This window comes from Podarcis erhardii (genome assembly GCF_964252035.2).
Source record: "Podarcis erhardii genome assembly, chromosome: 2".
NCBI classification, from domain to species: domain Eukaryota; kingdom Metazoa; phylum Chordata; class Lepidosauria; order Squamata; family Lacertidae; genus Podarcis; species Podarcis erhardii.
This window is the reverse complement of record NC_138498.1, coordinates 42,514,106-42,533,845: the sequence shown is the minus strand read 5'-3', so window position 1 is coordinate 42,533,845 and position 19,740 is coordinate 42,514,106. Positions and strand designations below refer to the sequence as shown.

Sequence of the window (19,740 nt, the reverse complement as noted above, 5' to 3'; positions counted from 1 at the left end):
GGATAGGATCTACATGCACCTCCACAGCCTGCTTTGTCCTCTATCCAGGTAAGCAAGAGTCATTATCAGAGTTCAAGGACATATTTCAGCCAGACCAAAAAACAAACGAACTCAAGGAGGGTGTGGAGCAAGGCCAGTTGAGATGTGTGGCCTGGGGAGAGAAGGTGTGGATGAGTATAGACTCTGCTTCTTAGGGACATTTGTTGCAGAATTGCCCCTGACAGTGGAAAGGGGCAATGAAAAGTGGCAACTTTTATCTGAGTTGAAGTAAAGGGTGTGAGGGGGAAGCAGGAAATGAAGCATTCTGACAGTGCTTGTCCACACCTCCATTTGCCCCACTTTCCTCCAGGAAAACCTAGAGTTTAGACCATATTATTATTATTATTATTATAAATTTTATTTATATCCCGCCCTCCCCAGCCGAAGCCGGGCTCAGGGCGGCTAACAACACTAAAACAGTGCAACATTATAAAAACATTATAAAAACATTATAAAAATTTATTAAAATCAAAATTGATGGCAACCATAAACTAAAGTTTTGTAAAGATTGCCAAAGGAGGGAGTCAGGCTGCGCCCTGACCAAAGGCCTGGTGGAACAGCTCTGTCTTGCAGGCCCTGCGGAAAGATGTCAAGTCCTGCAGGGCCCTTGTCTCTTGTGACAGAGCGTTCCACCAGGTTGGAGCCGCAGCCGAAAAAGCCCTGGCTCTAGTTGAGGCCAGCCTAACCTCTCTGTGGCCTGGGACCTTCAAGATGTTTTTATTTGAAGACCGTAAGTTCCTCTGTGGGGCATACCAGGAGAGGCGGTCCCGTAGGTACGAGGGTCCTAGGCCGTATAGGGCTTTGAAGGTTAAAACCAGCACCTTAAACCTGATCCTGTACTCCACCGGGAGCCAGTGCAGCTGGTATAGCACCGGATGAATGTGATCTCGCAGCGAAGACCCCGTAAGACCCCGGAAACTGCAATTAATCCAGAATGTGGCAGCTAGACTGGTGACTGGGAGTGGCCGCCGGGACCACATAACACCGGTTCTGAGAGATCTGCATTGGCTCCCAGTACGTTTCCGAGCACGATTCAAAGTGTTGGTGCTGACCTTTAAAGCCCTAAACGGCCTCGGTCCTGTATACCTGAAGGAGCGTCTCCACACCCATCGTTCAGCCCGGACACTGAGATCCAGCGCCGAGGGCCTTCTGGCGGTTCCCTCATTGCGAGAAGTGAGGCTACAGGGAACCAGACAGAGGGCCTTCTCGGTAGTGGCGCCCGCCCTGTGGAACGCCCTCCCATCAGATGTCAAAGAGATAAAGAATTACCTGACGTTCAGAAGACATCTTAAGGCAGCCCTGTTCAGGGATGTTTTTAATATGTAATGCTGTATTGTTTTTAATACTGATTGGGAGCCGCCCAGAGTGGCTGGGGAAACTCAGCCAGATGGGCGGGGTATAAATAATAAATTATTATTATTATTATTATTATTATTATTATTATTATTATTATTATTATTATTCCGCACCCGCTGGAGTTTCTGGGTCAGTCTCAAGGGCAGCCCCATGTAGAGCGAGTTACAATAATCCAGTCTGGAGGTGACCGTCGCGTGGATCACAGTGGCTAGGTCAGGGCGAGAGAGGTAAGGAGCCAACTGCTTAGCTTGGTGGAGATGAAAAAATGCCGCCTTTGTTATAGCTGCAATCTGCGCCTCCATGGAGAGGGAGGTATCGAAGATTACACCCAAACTCTTAACGGACGGTGCTGGCACTAATTGCACACCCACAAGAGATGGGAGTTGCCCCCTCAATCCCATATCGTCCCGTCCCAGCCAGAGGACCTCTGTCTTTGAAGGATTTAACTTCAACCGGCTCCCACGTAACCATCCAGCCACAGCTTCCAAGCATCTGATCAGTGTGTCTGGGGCCGAGTCAGGATGGCCATCCATCAACAGATAGAGTTGGGAAATTATTATTTCCCTGCCCATCTGGCTGGGTTTCCCTAGCCACTCTAGGCGGCTTCCAACAAAATATTAAAAATACAATAAAACACCAAACATTAAAAACTTTTCTGCAGATTGTTGTTTGCTCTGATTCCATGGCAAAGAGTGTGTTTTCCAGGGAAACTGGTGGGGAAAATGCAAAACTGCCTGCACCCATACCTAAAAAGCAGGGGACAAGCAGAAATGTGGATGAGCACTTAAGAGTCTTAACTGATAGTATTCCAATGGGGATAAACTCCTTCATTTGGTTTCATGAATCACCAGGAAATCACATTGGCTATATATTGCGCACTTTATCGGATTCTTCAAAAACAGAGAAACTCAATGGCCAAAACAAATTGCATTGTGCAGAGTTACGGAATAAGGTTAACACCATTTAAATGAAAAGGAGCAAGGAAATGCAAAACCTGAGCAATTCCTGCTGTCAATAATCAGCCATGCTAGTTTGGGGTTTTTGTTTTGTTTTGTTACTTAATAGCAGAAATCCTGCAAAGATTGTCCAAGGGTAGCTTGGCACAAAGAACACCTGCACCCATGGTTTTGCTAAGAAGAAGAAAGGAATGGGAAGAAGCAATCTTCTGAAAAATTTTTTACAGTTATTTTAGACCATTTTTGTGCTTATGCGTGTACATAGCTGTTACCCAGACCTGCATGTTTTGTGACCCACCAAGCCAAACATTCCCACCATTCACCTAAAACATTCCAACAGGGCTCAATAAATGGCCTGGTTCCTGCCCTCCTTTTATCCAGGTACAGCAAAATCCAGGAGATTGTCAAATACCCAAAGCAGACCACAGTATATCACTGGTGGACTGTGTTCAGCTGTAGTACATCACAAAACGTGCAGGCCTGGTATAGATACTCAGTTTGTCATTCCAGAAACTCAACCCAACTTTGGTTTTCTTAAAATATGGTAAGTGAGAACAAAGCTACTTTCAGAACCATGGCTTCAGATCCTGGCTTGTTCTCCGATCAAACCTAAAAGTTGTTGAGCCCCCCCCTCTCTCTTGCTCTCTCTCTTACAAAAATGCACCCAAAACATGATTTTTCGATTGACTTGCCTAAGATCCAGGACAGAGCGCCACCCCCGGATGTCAATTCCACCTTTGAAATCATGGTTGCATCACAGGGAACTATGATTTGCTTAAAAGCAAAAGAAGCAGCTTTCTCTCTCCTCCTGTAGCATGTGAGAGGGGAGGTGGGTCTATGAGCCTGAGGGCAGGCTTGTTCACATAGTGGGAAACATTGCAGTTATGTCAGAACTGTGCCTGATAATTAGAAAGAAGGTGGCTTTGCTTGTAGACTGAGAAAAATGGATTATACATCTGCACAGACAACTGCCATGTGAATTAACTGCTTAGAGTGTGCCTATTTTTCCTTGATACATAAATGGTGAGCATCTGGCAAAAGCAGGGTAAGCTCCCTTAAGTGGATGTTATTTTGTACTGCGCATTCTCAGTGGAATGAAAGCAGTGCAAGCAAACTTAACAAAGCAATGGAACAGTGTGTGAAGCATTTGTGAAGAAGATCCTGGTACAGGGAGCTCCTGCATCATGAGTAGGCCTATGGCCGGAGAGCTCTCGTTGATTATGCTGAAACAAGAGCACATTCCCATCCCATAGTTTGGAGAATATGCCTTGCCACTATTTTATAAACTGAAATGTGAGGCTGAGATGACTCATCCAGCTGAGTGTCATACTAGAAAAATAAATCACCAAAGCCTAGGAACTTGCGGAATGTCAAAAGCCTAGGAACCTGCGGAATGCCAAAAACCTCAAATCACCTATTTGGTATTCAATGGTATAGCATATCATGTATCTATGCTTCCAACCCCAAACAATCCCCCAGTGAGTTGATACTTAGCACTTGCAGCACAACCACACCACAAAGGATAGCTCAGAGTGGAAGGGGGGGAGAGCACATGTATCCTAGTGCAAAGAAAAACCAACACAAGATCACAAACAGCTCCAATTAACACAGTACTAAACACAATACACTGATGCGAAGCCACCAGTGATAAAGCCATAACATGAAGATGCAATTTTTCAGAGGGAGTTGTATCAGGGAATTGCAATGATAGTAGCTTATTTCATGAAGCTGCAATTAAGCTGGGTTAGATAGAACCATCTCTGTTTACAGGTAAACTTACTGAGATATTACAGCTGGTACAACAGCTTTGGTCCAAATGTGTGTGTGTATAAATATGCCAAGAGACGTGCCTGCAATTACAACATCTAAAGCAGTGATGGGTCAGATAAGCGAGAAACATGTATACATAGTTATGGCTCTTGCATGCAAATAGCAGTATTCATTAATGGGTTAAGAAGACATGCATTCCTCAAGCCCACGAGTGCATGTTCACTTGCAAAAGGGTTTTTTTTAAATAAATAAATAAATAAATAAATAAATAAATAAACACACACACATTTTAGTATTGCTGAGTACATAAGAAATGCCATGGCTGAATCAGGCCAAAGACACAGCTAGTCCACTAGTAAACATTCAAAATAATTAACCTAAATCAAAAAAGGCCAAACCAACTGGACACAGGATGAAAAGCTGCCACACACTAAGGCACAACTATGCAAAGAGCTTTGCCAAGTCTCAAACAGCTCAAATAGTGAAGGCACAGCTTTCGGCTACAATCTGAAAGACACTTATTTGGAAGATAAGTCCCATTCGTTTCAGTAGAGCCTACTTCAGAGTAAACACATTTAGGATTGGGGAGTGTGTTAAAATAAATAAATAAACCCAGCTCCTTTTATTTAAGCATTCACGCACAATATTTTTTCCAAGCCGCCTTCACTGGCCAGGAAAACCTGAAAGTTGCTTTTCTAAAATAATAAGGTTTGAAAATAAAGAATAGTTGTAATTGATTACATTACTGCAGAAGATTCAGCATTCTGTAGGGGGAAATCAATTCTAGAAAGGCTCCTAATTAAACAGTGAGAGTTGGCAAAACTGGATAAAGCTAGATAGCAAAAGCTCATTCACCACTTTCCTGCCTTGCACATGGCCGCTATCACTTATCAATTTTATGCTCCATTTTCTCCCCTCTGCCTTCCTGCCCTGTCAAACCAGGCCTGCATATCTAAGCAAAAATCCCCCGTAACTTCCTCTGGAGTAGTGGAAATGACAATAATATGTAGCCAGTCAGGAAAAAAATGGAAAAGCCTGGGACAAAGGAAGAGATGCTTCTGGGAATCTCTCTATAGGTCCCAGTGGCTATTACCTTCAACTCAGTGCTTTGTGCTTTCCATTCCTGTCTGACCTGTCTCCCATCCAATGAAATCCTTGAAAGGGCAGGCTCACAGGAAGTTTACATAAGTCCCTTTTCTGAAGGTTAGTTCCTGGTTCATATGTGGTGTTCGCTTTCCTCTCAATTTTGCGCTGCGCGTCTGCATACCACCCTACCCAATGGGAGAGGATAATCCTATGGGCTCTGCCTCCACCTCAGTAAACTTTATTTGAATACACAAAACACAGACAATACACACATATATTGGTTCTTCTGTGACAGTTCCACAGAACTCATACTGCTTTTGGATGACACGTGTAGAGAAAGGTTTTCTTCCATTGAGTTAAACAGCAAGAAATGTCAGGAAAATAAAGGTGTTTTTTTTTTCTTTTTCTTTTTAACAACTTGTGAATGGTGAGCATCCATGGGAACAACAACAGCAACAAGGATGGATATATATGAAACAGCATGTTTCCACATACAGTACATTGTTTCTGTAGAAATAATATATCCATATACATCTATAATATAAACGTACAACAATCTCACAGTGAATCAGCAGGAAACAATGTTGGGTTATCAAGGTGGCTTGTGCCTGCCCAGCAGTACAGACCACCATCAATGTGCTAATGTGCCACAGAGTGAGGTGGACCCTGGAAGAGACTTGGTGGTCAGTGAGCCTAGAAGCTGTGTCTTAGAGCCAGGGAGTGGCCCAGCACAGAATAGGCTGCCCCCTCTCCCCTCAAGTCTTTCAAGGAGGCTAACTCACTCTTCAACAATCTGAAGGCAACAGAATGTGCACAAGAAAGTTAAAAATAAGAATTCACACTATATTGAAAGGAAAACCCACCCGAAGAGGCAACAGAGTGATTAAAAGACGAGTCATCAAGGTCCCAGTAACAACAAGTTCCTGAATGTCAGCTGTGAGCATCAGGATGATGCTAGATGGTACGTATGGCATGTATAATTTGCTATTTGACATAACCACATCAGCACACTCAGGATTGTACTGCATATACATATAATGTTACACAGAACATACATATTGCAGAATATGGATACTGACATGTTTTCTTATTTGTATAGCATATTATATATGTGTGTATGTTATATATCTATCTATCTTTATATCTCTCACAGATTAGGTAGACACACAAAAATATATGACCCTTAAGGAAATCACTTTATAAAATACTTATAATATTGGGGAAAATATATCTGAATACAGTGCACTCCTGTTATACTGAATATGCTGATGCACATTCAATAGATGTAGTGAATAATATGAGCAGCAACCTTATAGCACAATCTACAAGGAGCATCTCATGCAGAAATCCCACTGAAAGTGTAGGGGACAAGAAGTAGAGGAGAACAAAGGCCATGTAGTCCAGTGATCTGCTTTATGATTGATCCATGAATCCTGACTGGACCTTGAATCCATGGGCACTCTAAAGACCAGTTTGTGCAGTCTGGGTTGCACCATGTCACAAGCGAAGAGGAAGTGAACCACAGAAGGCACTGCCAAAGCAAACATCTCTAAAGGACAGGTGCACGAGAGCCCAGTGGTGTGTTCAAGAGGACAACAAAGCAGAGCAAGGCAAAACAAAACAAAGCTCCCAAGGCTGCTAGACAACCTGACCAGGGAAGCCCCTAGTCCAACATCAAAACATTTCCCATTGATCTGTATAAAAGGAATAAGGACACCCCCGTCCCCATCCACCCAACTTTAGCTAGATGGCCTTGGAAGAATTGCAAGATAACTTTCGGCAAGTATAAGAATGCATATTCTTGTGTAATATAGCCGTGGGAGCTGCAAAACCTTTCCCCTATTATGAAATTTCAGTGGGGTTTGTGCATGAGACATTTCTGTTAGATTTGCTCATAATTATTTGCATCTGTACCAAACCATTAGCTTAATCTGCTCTGAACATTCCCCCCCCCAATGTGGTACACATGTACAGTATAAGTGGAGCACACTCTGCTTCTACGGCAGCATCCCAGTTTTGGAATGGTGCCACTTTTCTATCCCATGGCTATGGTGGCATTACACTCCCTTCTGTTTTCTTGGGAAATGGTGGCAAGGAAGGCATTTTGCATCCTGTCAGACTGCAAACAGCAATTGGCTCATGTCTGTCTGCCAGGCTATACCTCTCCCTGGCCCAAAATGCCACCTGTCCCTCTACAGGTTTTAAGATCCCACCAATGGCACTTTTTTTGAACTTGTAACTCCATGTTCCAGCATAAACCAATGATCTTCCACACTCTTACTGGAATCATACACAAACCAACTTCCAAGTGAGAGACTGACTCAACCCCATCTTTTCTATTTAGCAAAAAATGGTTTCCACTGTACCCTTGCTGTGTCCTCTTCCTAACGTGACAAACCCAGAGGAGATGAAATTATGGAAATCTGGACCTCCGCTTCGATAAATATCCTTTCCATAGTGACCTGTCAAGGAAAGATGAGAAACAGCATGTCACATTACTATCCATTTCTTTTTATTTGTTAATTTTTATTCCACTTAATGCACAGATAGCTTCTAAACAACATTGTTAAAATGCATTATAACAGAGAATGCACAGTTAAAATACACAATAAAACAATCCCATTAAAACATAAACATCAATGATTAAAGATATACAGTAAAACTATCCCATTAAATCCATAGCAATTAAAACAGGGCAACTGGGTCAAGAGATTGAGGGAATGCCTGTGTAAACAGGTATGTCTTCAAAAGCCAGTTAAACTGGACCTCTTGCATTTCACCAGTGAGTGCACCACAACACTGGTGCTCCTAGTAAAAAAGCGACAAGCTCACAATCATCAGACTGTGGTATGGCTAACCTGGTTTCAGCCTTAATGTGGTCCAGAGTTGTTTAGGGCTTTATATGTAAGTAACAAGACCTTAAAACTGGCTTTATGCCACAGCAGATCCCTTAGTACTGGCAAAGCACTATGTAGGCTGTAGAATCCTGCACCAGCTGCAGCCTCTAGAGACTAGCGACAAAAGAAGTGCCAAATAGATAACAGAATTGTAGAGTTGGAAGGGACCCTGAGGTCCAGTCCAACCCCCTAGTCCAACCCCCTGCAATGCAGGAATATGCAGCTGCCCCACACAGGGATTGAACCTGCAACCTTGGCGTCATCAGCAACACGCTCTAACCAAATGAGCTATCCATACTGCAATAATAGTATGCATTGCAGAGTCCAAATGTGAGCTTGCAAGTGAATGAGTCACAATAGCCAAGCTATCTTTGTCCAGGTAATGCACCAGCCAAAGCTGGTGATAAGTGCTCTTTGCCATGGAGCCCACTCTGTTCCAAGAGTACCTGTTCCTTCAGAGGGACAAGTTCCCAATTCTCAGAGCTGGGAAGCACTCACTCATAACTTCTCTGTCTTAGCAGGATTCAGCTTCAGTCCTCTACTGCTTTGAGGCACTGGTTCACTCTCCTGGCTCAGATGTATTCTAGAAACATAGCAATGGTGCCCTCCCTGGGTTGGGAGTAGGGCAAAATGGTGATGAGGCTGGGGTAGTTCTAGGTTAAGACTGGGGGAGCTCCAACTCCCATCAGGCAGCATGGCCAATGGTTCTAAGTTCAAAACATATTCTAGTTGGGTGAAGGCTGTGTTCGATTGATGCTGCATTGTGGGCAACACTCATGTTGAATCTTGACACTAGAAGAGTCACATCTTTTGTGGTTTGTTGACTGAGCTGAAATGCTCCCTTTAAGAAGCACCATCTTCCCTTTCCTGGGCACTTCCTCTATTGTGTTCCTTGAAGCAGATATGGTATATAGATCCTAGAACCCCAGTAAATAAGTTTTAACAGAGTGCCCCTACTCAGAAGAAGGTGGGGTGGAGGCCCATAACTACAGTCATGATTATGCCCATGCTTTTATTTTACTCTTTGGCTATAAATGATGGGAGAAGTAGACCACTGGAAGAACAGATTTGGCTCAGGGATCACTGCATCCCAACCACTGTTCTGGATGCCACACTCCAGATTGGAGCGGTGTGGATACCCGAACAAGTGAGCCATAATCTATCAGCAAGCCTACCCAGGCATATAATTTCATTACCTATATTTGTTTAAAATGTTTTAATGATTTTATCTGCATTTTAATAATAATTATTTTATGTATATTTGTTATCTGAATTTCAGCTGCATATTGTTTACAATTTCATTATGCACACCACTTAGAGAGCTTTTTGATTAACAGGTTTATGAACCTTTCTAAATTACTAATTGACTAAATGAAATAATGGGAGTGGGAATAAATGACAAGTACTACAGTGTGCTTGTATTTCGAGAAAATACTGTGCCTTCTGTTTTGTTGCTCCCCTCCCCAACCCCTGCAACCACAGCCACCCCCAAACAACCAGGTAGATTGGAGGTCAAACAGAAGAACTGAGCAAAGATATACAGTACTGGAAATAAATCAGTTGGTTCCCCAAATCCCTTTGCCCACCTGCGAGTCCCGGGAAAGGGTCATTGTGAAACATCATTTGTTACATGCATTCTAGCCGAAATCATATTCCTTTAGAAGCGTCATATGAGGATATGCTCCAAAAATTATATATATCCCTCTCTACCTAACCCTCAATTACCATTCTTTTCATTGTAAAGCTTTGGTACATGAGCACTTACTTTGAAGGGCTGGGAGGGGCACCAGAGGGCCAAATGCAGCAGGTATTATATAGGGGTTTTTAAAAAAATAAAAATTGCTTCTGCTGCTCTCTGCCTCTGGCCATGTTGTGAGAGACAAAGGGATCCAAGGGGTAGAAGTAGAGGAAGCAATCATATGAAAAAATGAAAATCCAGACATGGGCAAGGCTTCCATTACATTTCATTTTAAATTAAAGCTCTTCCAACATGCCTTATCCTCCAACCCCATCTCCCATTCTCTTTGCATGGATGTTATTTGTAACCTGTTGTGATCTTCCATGGATCTTTTAGAAGGATACACCATTCTTTCTCTTCCCACCTCTCACACATTCTCATTTGCACATGCACATCCATGTATGTTAGTTCATGTACACTCCGATGGGGAGGTTGAGGTGGTGATATTCCGCTATCTTCTATGGACAAGTGACCACTGGTTCAGCATGTGGATTCTTAGAATGTGAATATTTAGACCTTTATTAATTTCACCTCCTTAAGGAAACTTCCAGCTTTAACTATAGAGCATGCAAGGCTGCCCTGCAATGAAAGTTATATGTTATTGTTTTTAAATGGACTGGCACGTTCTTCTTCCAACTTAGAGTAGCTGCCCAGCTCTTTTAATGTGTCTATAGAGAGTAAAGTGGTTTTCTACAGTGCTATTTGACTGAGGTTGCATCTCCTGGGTCTATCCTATTACTCACAACTGGGCTGGCTCCAATTGCTATGGTTGGTTCTCCTGAGATCAATTCTGTTCTCTCTGTCTTTCATTTCAAAAGGCAAAAAAACAACAACAAAAAAACACACACCCCCGCACAAAAAACCAACAAACAAAAAACAAATAAGGAGGTTCTGGAAGACAGCTGTGCCACACTGGGAAAAGAAGAGGTTACCACACACATCTTTCTGCTATCCTTCAAGAGACGGAATTAAATCGCAGAGGAAAATGATTCCCTCCCCATCTGAGGCCAGACAAACCCTCAAATGGATGTATATTTTGCTCACCACACAACAAAAGCCAAGCTCTTCAGGGCATTCAGCTCAAAAGGGAAGCACTCCACGGCAAACACACCCTAAGTAAATTGCAAGAGGAACAACCATGGTTGCAAATGTCATTTATATTCCCAGCTCGAGAATAATGGGATTATTAGAGCTGAACTAAGCTCTTGTTATCCACCTTTCAGAAATGTTATTCCTAAACACAGGTTATAAAACAGTGAACTCTCTTTGGGTACTAACATTCCAAGACAGATCTCTGCTATTGCAGGGCTGTATGTACCTATGAAGGACTTGAATTTGAGTTTACCACAAAATGACACCTTAGGGGAAGGAAAGAGATGCCCTGTGCTTTCAGCTGCCTGCTCCCCCCCCCCCATCCATTGTTTGGATAATTCCAGTGACTTGAGAGACAAACAGCACAAACAAGCAGTCCTAAGAAGGTGTGGGTTCTCTGCATGCCCCAGAAAGGGAAGGAGCATCTATTTATACTGTCAATCAAGCGTAGCCACCTTAGAAATTGTAGAGAGACAGCTGCAGCTCACAGCCGATGGTAAATGAATCCCCCAGGGCTAAGGAAGGGCATTTCAAGTGCAGAGGGGCTCAGAGGCAAAACTGTTATCACGGCTGACTACCAAGGATGACCTCAGCTTGAGGAAAATGATCTGCCTAGAGAGGGCTGGATGCTGCAACATCCTTTCCTGCAGGGACTTTATTTCCCCGTCAGCTTTAACATCTTTTTCTGCTTCGCCTTTGCTACACATGGGGAGTGTGAATTAGCACAGATTGCCTGGATAAGAAATGGTACGTGAGGCAGAGGATCCAGAAAGCACTGCTCCATTGAAGAACAAATTGCAGGCAATTATATAAATACACTGGAACAGGATAGACACATGGCATTATGGGGGCATCCAAGGCAATCTCTTGGGCTGAGAAGCCTCTGCCCCAGTGCAAGATTTGCTGTGGCTTCTCCATTCACCTGAATAATAGGAAGCCATAAAGAATAACAATTTGGTGGCTCTTCAGATGTAACTGGGCAAAAAGGTAGAACTTTATCACATATAGTAACTTCTTCAGAAACTCAACCTAAGGGTGAGGGTGGGGGTAGGGTTGTCAAATACCTTAGGTTCTATTAAGTTACCGGTATTGGAAGTCTGAAAGGCTGGAAGCTTCAAGATTTTGCTACCCTGCATCCCAAACCCACTATGTTCTTTCTGGCTCCACTGTACACCAACCAACTTTTATTCTGACTCCATCCTACTGGATTTGTCACTGATTCAGCTTGGTCTATGCTGGTTCTGCCTCCTCTGGTCTCACCTTTAGAAATGGGATGACAACAGAACTTGGGGTGATTATACTCTGAAGTCTACAGTATTAATTCTGCGCCGCCGCTGCACGATTCCTGAAGCAAAGTTCTTAACCCAAGGTACTATTTCTGGGTTAGTGGAGTCTGTAACCTGAAGCGTCTGTAACCCAAGGTACCACTATACTCAGATTATTCAAAGATGCATAAGATATTTGATATAATGGAGCACTTCACAGAATTCAGAATCATTTCCCCAAAAGTGTGTGTGTGTGTGTGTGTGTGTGTGTGTGTGTGTGTGTGTGTGTGTAAAAGACAAAGATGCCAGAATTACAAGAATAGAAGGGAAAAGGGTCTGTAGGCAAGAAAAAGAAATTATGCAGGTCACAGATGTTCCATCTAGAAGTCCTTTTAGGTCTTGACCCTTCAGCAAGCCTTTTCTTTCCCTCCATCCTGCAACCATGAGGGTTAAAAACAACAACACCCTGTTTATTAAAACAACAAAACCAGAACAAAATATGAGATTTTGAAAATATATTGCAGACATGCATAATGCATGAGCCCTGTTCAACATCCACTATCACTTTGCATTTTTGTGATATAACCATTACTAGAGAACACTGACAGCTATAGGAGATGCCTACTGAGCTTGCAGCTGCAGAAATAGGGATACATTCTCTTAATACAGTGATGACTCTGGTTACGAACACTTCTGGTTATGAACACTTCAAGTTACAAGCTCTGCTACCCCGGAAGTAGCTGCTCCTGGTTGCAAACTTTGCCCCAGGATGTGAATGGAAATCGCACGTTGGAGGCGCACGCACAGCAGGAGGCCCCACTAGCGAAAGCGCACCTCAGGATAAGAACAGTTTCAGCTTAAGAACGGACCTCCAGAACAAATTAAGTTCGTAACCAGAGGTACCACTGTAGTGAGGTCTGTGTTTATGTAATTGTAACCATGCATTACATATTTTCTATATGCCACACATGGTCATGCACACATCTTTTCCACTCATCATTTTCCTCTGCTTTGCTTCCTGCTTGTTTCACATGTACCCATCTACTTCTGTTCTTCCCTACCTTGACTTGCTCACCATTTCATAAATGAGCTCTAATTTGCTCACTTTCATATCTCACTACCCATCCTTGGCATCACCCAACCCTTCCCACCCTTCAGGGACTATCTAGTTCAGGGGTAGTCTACCTTTTGATACCTACTGCCCACTGATGCATCTTTCTTGATGGTAACATTTCCTTACTGCCCACCAGTGCTTGATGGAAGGAGGATTCAACTTGTGCTGTAGAACCCCCTACCGCCCACCTAGAATCCTGAAACGCCCACTAGTGGGTGGTAGGGACCAGGTTGACAACCCCTGATCTAGTTAATGTGACAGGCATTATCAAGAGCATCCCAGTAGGCTGCTGAGAGGGGACACTATGGGGCTGAGGATGGGAGAGTCAATTACTCAAGGCTACATTGGAAGTCAATAGCAGAGCAGGGATGGATTTTCCTTTTTCCTTTTTGCTATTTGCTATTCCGTATTCATTCATCCATACCTCACCCCACATCCTTCTCTGTAATCCCAGGCATGATTTTCATTAGAATCCGTCTGCCACGTGGCATCGTTATTTTGAAAATGCAGAGGATAAGACACAGGGAACACATACATAACTGATTCAGGGTGAATTAACAATGCCACCAGGGTGTAAGGTCACAAAAACAGTGGCAGACTTTGGGCTCTCAAGTTCCAGCAGCACCCTGTATGACTCTAAAATTTGGCAAGCCCCCTTGCACTCTGTTCTATGGCATTTTTGTGGCACCCAATGTGGCTGGACCTGTCGTGCTGCCCTGAAACCGTCTGCCAGTAAAAAGCAACTGTCTTGGGATGTGTACACACCATTACATTTCAAGCCCTCCCCCAAGGATCCTCGGAACTATATTTTGTTAAGAGTGTTGGAAATGGTAGCTATTGTGAGGGGTAAACTACCATGCCTAGGTGTGTGTACGTGTAAAATGTGCTTTAAATGCATGGTATATGCACAGCCTAAGTGGCGTACTGCATGACTTATCTTCCTATATACATAAAATGTAAGTCTGTTATCGTGCTGCAGTTTGGGTGACCGCCTATAGGTGACTATGCCAACTCCAGTGTGAGGAACTGCTGGCAGGCAAGCAAGCAAGCAAGCAAGCAAGCAAGCAAGCAAGCAAGCTGTGTAGGTGGCAGGCAGCCCAGCTGAGCTATTTTATAGATGAGGGAACCACTGTGAAGCACCTCCCCACCTCTGCTAAATGCACCTGTAGTGGCTGGCCATTAAACATGCCAGCAGTAAAGCTATGGTGATCAGCAAGCTATCTAGGTATTCTCTTCTGAATGAGATTGAATGCGAAATCATGACAATGACTGCAATAATAATACTTAGGATTTACGCAGTGCTCAATAGTTTACCATCCTATATGTATATTACTAATACCTGGTGGTTCCATGTATGGCCTCATGCTGTGACAACAACAGGTTTCACACCTCTTCTCAGAGGCATAGAGTTTTCGTACATATGTATACAGCATTATTAGCTGAAGGACAGACCCCCCCCCCTTTTCTACATTTTGCCCTCCAATGTTAGGTGGCAGTCCAGGCTGCCATGTGATCCTTTACATGAAGCAGCTCATATATCCCAGATTCTCAGACATTCAGATTTATAAAGTAATCCTTCAGTGCAAAAACGGAATAGAAATATAATAATAAAAAATTGGCCTGGTGCAGGAATAGATAGAGCCTCTGGGATAGCTCAGTCAGCAGAGCATGAAAGTCTTAATCTCATGGTTGTGGGTTCAAGCCCCACATTGGGCAAAATATTCCTGCATTGCAGGGGGTGAGCTAGATGCCACTTCTGGTCCCTTCCAACTCTATAATTCTATTACAGTGGTACCTCTGGTTAAGAACTTAATTCGTTCTGGAGGTCTGTTCTTAACCTGAAGCTGTTCTTAACCCTGAAGCACCACTTTAGCTAATGGGCCTCCTGCTGCCACCGTTCCACCGCTGTACAATTTCTGTTCTCATCCTGAAGCAAAGTTCTTAACCTGAGGTACTATTTCTGGGTGAGCGGAGTCTATAACGTGAAGCGTATGTAACCTGAAGTGTCTGTAACCCAAGGTACCACTGTATTCTGCTTGTACAGCAAACTCACATGATACTGCTTTCCCCTATCCAAAGCCATCAGGACAGCACTCCTCCCAGTGGCTGGCAGCTGCCATTTAAAAAATAAATAAAAGCTCCACAGTTTCCTAGAGTGAGGGCAGAAAGCATTGCCTCAACTGGTTTCAGAATAAAACTTCCTGGTAACTCCATGGAGTGTCGTAACGATTACGTTCAGCAGCCTTCTGCCTGTTTTCCTCCTCATCACTGAAATGACTCTCCTCAAAACTGGGAGCAGGATTTTGGCTCAGCCTACATAGATTAATTGTTCATTCAGGAACTGTGATGTCAGTTATCACCCACGACCAACAGAGTGAACAATGGTTGACAGAAACATATTTTTAAAGCACTGACATTTCCTACACAAGCTTGTTTGAATGTTATGTTCTTCGTCAGAGGCACTCCTTTGGGTTTCTCATAGAAACAAAGAATTGTAGAGCCAGAAGGGAACCCAAGGGTCATCTATCTCAACCCCCTGCAATGCAGGAATCTCAACTAGATCCTATATGACAGATGGCCATCCAAACTCTGCTTTAAAAAATCTCCAAGAAGAGCTGTCAGACAGCTCTTACTGTCAGAAAGTTCTTCCTGAGGTTTATTCAGAATCTCCCTTCTTGTAACTTGAAGCCATTGGTTTGTGTCCTAGGCTCCAGAGCAGGAGAAAACAAGGTTGCTCCATCTTCCATGTGACAGCCCTTGAGATATTTCAAGATGGCTATCCTATCTCCTCTCAGTCTCTGCTTTACCAGGCTAAACATAACCAATTCCCTCAACCGTTCCTCATAAGGCTTGGTTTCCAGACTCTAGATCATCTTGGTCGTCATCCTCTGCATTATATAATGAAATAATTTATTATTTACTGAATTTGTATACCGCCCTTCATCCAAAGACTACAGGGCAGTTTACAACATAAAAATTCAAAATGAGACCATAAAATACATGATAAAGACAAACAAAAACAAACCAATAACCCCCCTCCCATTTCTGCCAAAAGCCTGGTTATAGAGAAGCTTTCTCACTTGGTGCCTAAAGGCACCAGGCAAGCCTCCCTGGAGAGAGCATCCCACAAAGGGGAGCCACCACAGAAAAGGCCACTTCTTGTGTTGTCACCCTCCAGACCTCTCGTGGGGTAGGCACGTGAAGAAGGGCCTCAGATTATGATCACAGGGTCTGGGGTGGTTCATATGGGGAGAGATGGTCCTTGAGCACCCCACATTTGAAATTCCCCCCATAGGAAAGCTCACATGATGCCAAGCCTCATATGCTTTCAGGGGCAGGTGAAAACTTCATCATCTGCTGAGGCATTCCAGAATGTCATCTAGTGGGGCTGGCTGTGAATTATATGTATTGATGTGGTTGGATTTCATTGCATAAAATGTTTTTTTAAAAAAAAAAAAAAATAATGCCATTTTAATCCTTTTTATTGTAACTTTTCTTTTAAAGTTACCCTGGGTATTTGCTGGTTTTTTTGTTTTTGTTTTTAGCAAAGAAAGACTGGCTCACTAATATTGCAAATGAATAGATAATGGAGAGAGAAATTACAAGTAGTGGACGGAGTTGATCTGCTGTGCTCTTAAATTTGAATCCCCTTCTGCAATTTTTAAGGCTTTTTCTTGGCATATTCCTGCACTTTCTAGAAGACATGGTGCCTGGGGCTTTTTAGATGTTCATGGGGGAGCTAGGAGGCTTATCTCCCATTCTTAAGCTTTTTACGCCAGCAGTCTCTGTGGCAAACATGGCCACAATAACAGTATCCCAATTAGCTCAACTGCCTTTGTCAGGTTTTGCTTCACCAAATATGTGCCAGCATGTCCAATTAAATTCTGCTAAGCCCCAAAATTGTTCTTAGTTGTTAATAACTTTCCTATCACTCCTATTGAAAGCTGCCTTATTATGAGCCAGGAGGAAATACCATGTCATTTTTAAAAATAAATAAATAAAATGCAACTAGAAGGCAGCCCATGCTGTACTAGTTCTGAGATAGGGGAGGGCTACTTCACAGGCAAGACTTTCCATTTATCCAAATGTTAACCGTGCCTCCAAAAATCAGTGACAGACAGGAAGCGGGACAATTAAAGAGATGCTCTTACTAGTATATGAATTGAACTGCAAATGCAACATATGACCCCAGGTTTAGGCATAAATTTTGTGCCTGCTGTGGCTTTTAAGGATTAATTAGATAACATTTTCCTCATGCAAGATAGGCAAGTGAGCAAGCAAGTGTAGGCTGATGCATGTTGATAAAATGAGTATCCTCCATATCCCAAAGCCTCTCCAGACAATGCTTTGCATGCTAAGAAAACTTTGAAAAGTTTATGGAAGGGAAGTTTTCCATCTCCTCCTCTCTGCTCACAGTCACCTGCACATGGCCACACCCAAGAAGATTCTCTCTGTAGGGTCTGGTGGCCATCCTGAATAATGTGCTGTGGGGGCTGCTAGAGGAGTGGAGAATCACCTCAATATTTCTCTCATCCTACACTGTTCGGGAGGCCTCCTGGCCCCTCCAGAGAGGCTCTTTAAGGGATGCAGGTTGTTACAGGAAGGAAAAGAAAGCTTTCCTTTTGTTAATTCCTTAAGTTAACCTAGTGGCAAATCCAATGTCAATATAGATAGATACATGGACAATTTTTACACAGTTGTAACATGCTTCTGCTGCAAGGACTTCTTGTTCCAAAGTAACGATACTTTGGAATATACTTCTCCATTTTGGAAATGGAGAAGATGCTATTTCCATCCTAGTTAGAGGGTTCAGTGCTCACTGTGACTCTTAATATTGTTCCCTGTGGTTGTACGAGTATCACAGACAGTTGTGGGATAGTTCCCACGACATCATTTGTTTCCAGAAAACCCTTCTTTCCGCTTATAACTGTCCAATTGCAGTGTTGGGGGGACACATGTCTTTAATGTTTTTAACCTACCCTGGGCCTTAGGGTGAAGAGCAGGCTATCATCATCATCATCATCATCATCATCATCATCATCATCTCATAAATGATTGCCAGATTTTAAGCAATCATTTAGTAATACTTCCTCATCAATTGTGTGGGAGTGGGCTATTACACTACTAGTGCTGAACTGGAGCAAGGTCAGATGTTGTACTAAAAATAAATCAGATTGCTGGAGGGTCCTAAGCTGAAATAATGTGAATATGGTTGTTACACTTGTCCCAGGGAATAAGCAGGGCGGGAAGTAGGTAAGTAGGTTATCTATGTCTGTGGAAGGAAGTACTTTTCTCAGGCAGAAATTACTATGTTAGTCCTCAACCTCAGGGTGGGTTCTGAAATGACCGTGAGAAGACATGGAACCTCCTCTTGGAATACACAAGCGTGCTTTGCCATAAGACCATGAATGGTTGGACCCTTCTCTATGCATACATTTTGAGATGCCACTGGTTATATTGTGCTCTCTCTCTCAGGGCTTGTCACATCTCCACTTGTGCCTAGGATAACAGGGTCAAGTGTTTTTTCCTTGACCCATGCTTTCTAGATATAGGTCCAAGCGGTTTTTCTCTTGCCCTGCTCCTTTCCAAGGAAAAGCCCACTCTTTGGCAATAGATCAGAACAAATGGCAATTGCCGTTTGCTCCAACTGAGCGCCAAAGAATGGTTTTCTCCAGGGAAAAGCAGCAGGACAAGAGGAAGTGTGGATAAGACCTCAGATGGATACAGGGCTACCCTGTCCAATGTCAGCTGGCAAGTGTTAGTGAGGTTTTACAGGGCTATTGTCCCTTTAATTTGAAGTTTCCCTCTCTCAGCCTGTCTCTTACTGCTTCCTGCTCAGCAGGGTCTCAGTATTACTGAATTGTCCCTTAAATACTCCTTAATTACTTGTGGTGGTGGGGAGGTTAATTACAGAGCAAGTGCTTGTTAAGTAAAAGGCACATAATTTCACAATTGCAATAAGAAATACTGATGGTTTTTGTGACAATATAGTATGGTACAGAGTACTGTCACCTCTTTTGCTGCTGCCCAAAGCAGCCATTTTATGCTGGCACCCATAGCACTTTTACCTTATTTTCTTACCCTGCAAAAGCACTGGTATATATGGTATCAGGAGCAATTGTTTTGGAAACCAGCAAGTACATCCCCCGAAAGGGACAACCAAGGAGCTACCAGTAAAGCTGGGGCAGAAGCCAGAGGGAGGATGCTTCTAATTCAAGGGTCAATTTTGGGAGACCTATGTTGAATGGCACTTGCTTCTAAGTAGACATTGGCAGATATGAACTAATCTTTTCCATTTTGCTTCTGAAAGCAGTTGCTCAGTATAGGAACTAGTGTGGGAGCAGCCATTGTCTGGGCTGGTCCTGTAATTATCCCTGCCACCTGTAAAAGGTGTGTGGGAACATGCTCCATGTGTGGCTTCAGATAT

At 43.2% G+C, this 19,740-nt stretch overlaps 1 protein-coding gene across 7 annotated transcripts in view; it reads right to left on the bottom strand.

The window, feature by feature from the left end:
• Positions 1-19,740, bottom strand: part of SHISA6 (shisa family member 6) — a 289,917-nt gene that overhangs the window by 220,218 nt on the left and 49,959 nt on the right. For all 7 annotated transcript variants that reach the window (XM_081848700.1, XM_081848694.1, XM_081848695.1 and 4 more), the window contains exon 4: positions 7,574-7,669. In XM_081848700.1, coding sequence (XP_081704826.1) covers positions 7,574-7,669 — 96 coding nt within the window. The remainder of the gene's footprint in view (positions 1-7,573; positions 7,670-19,740) is intronic.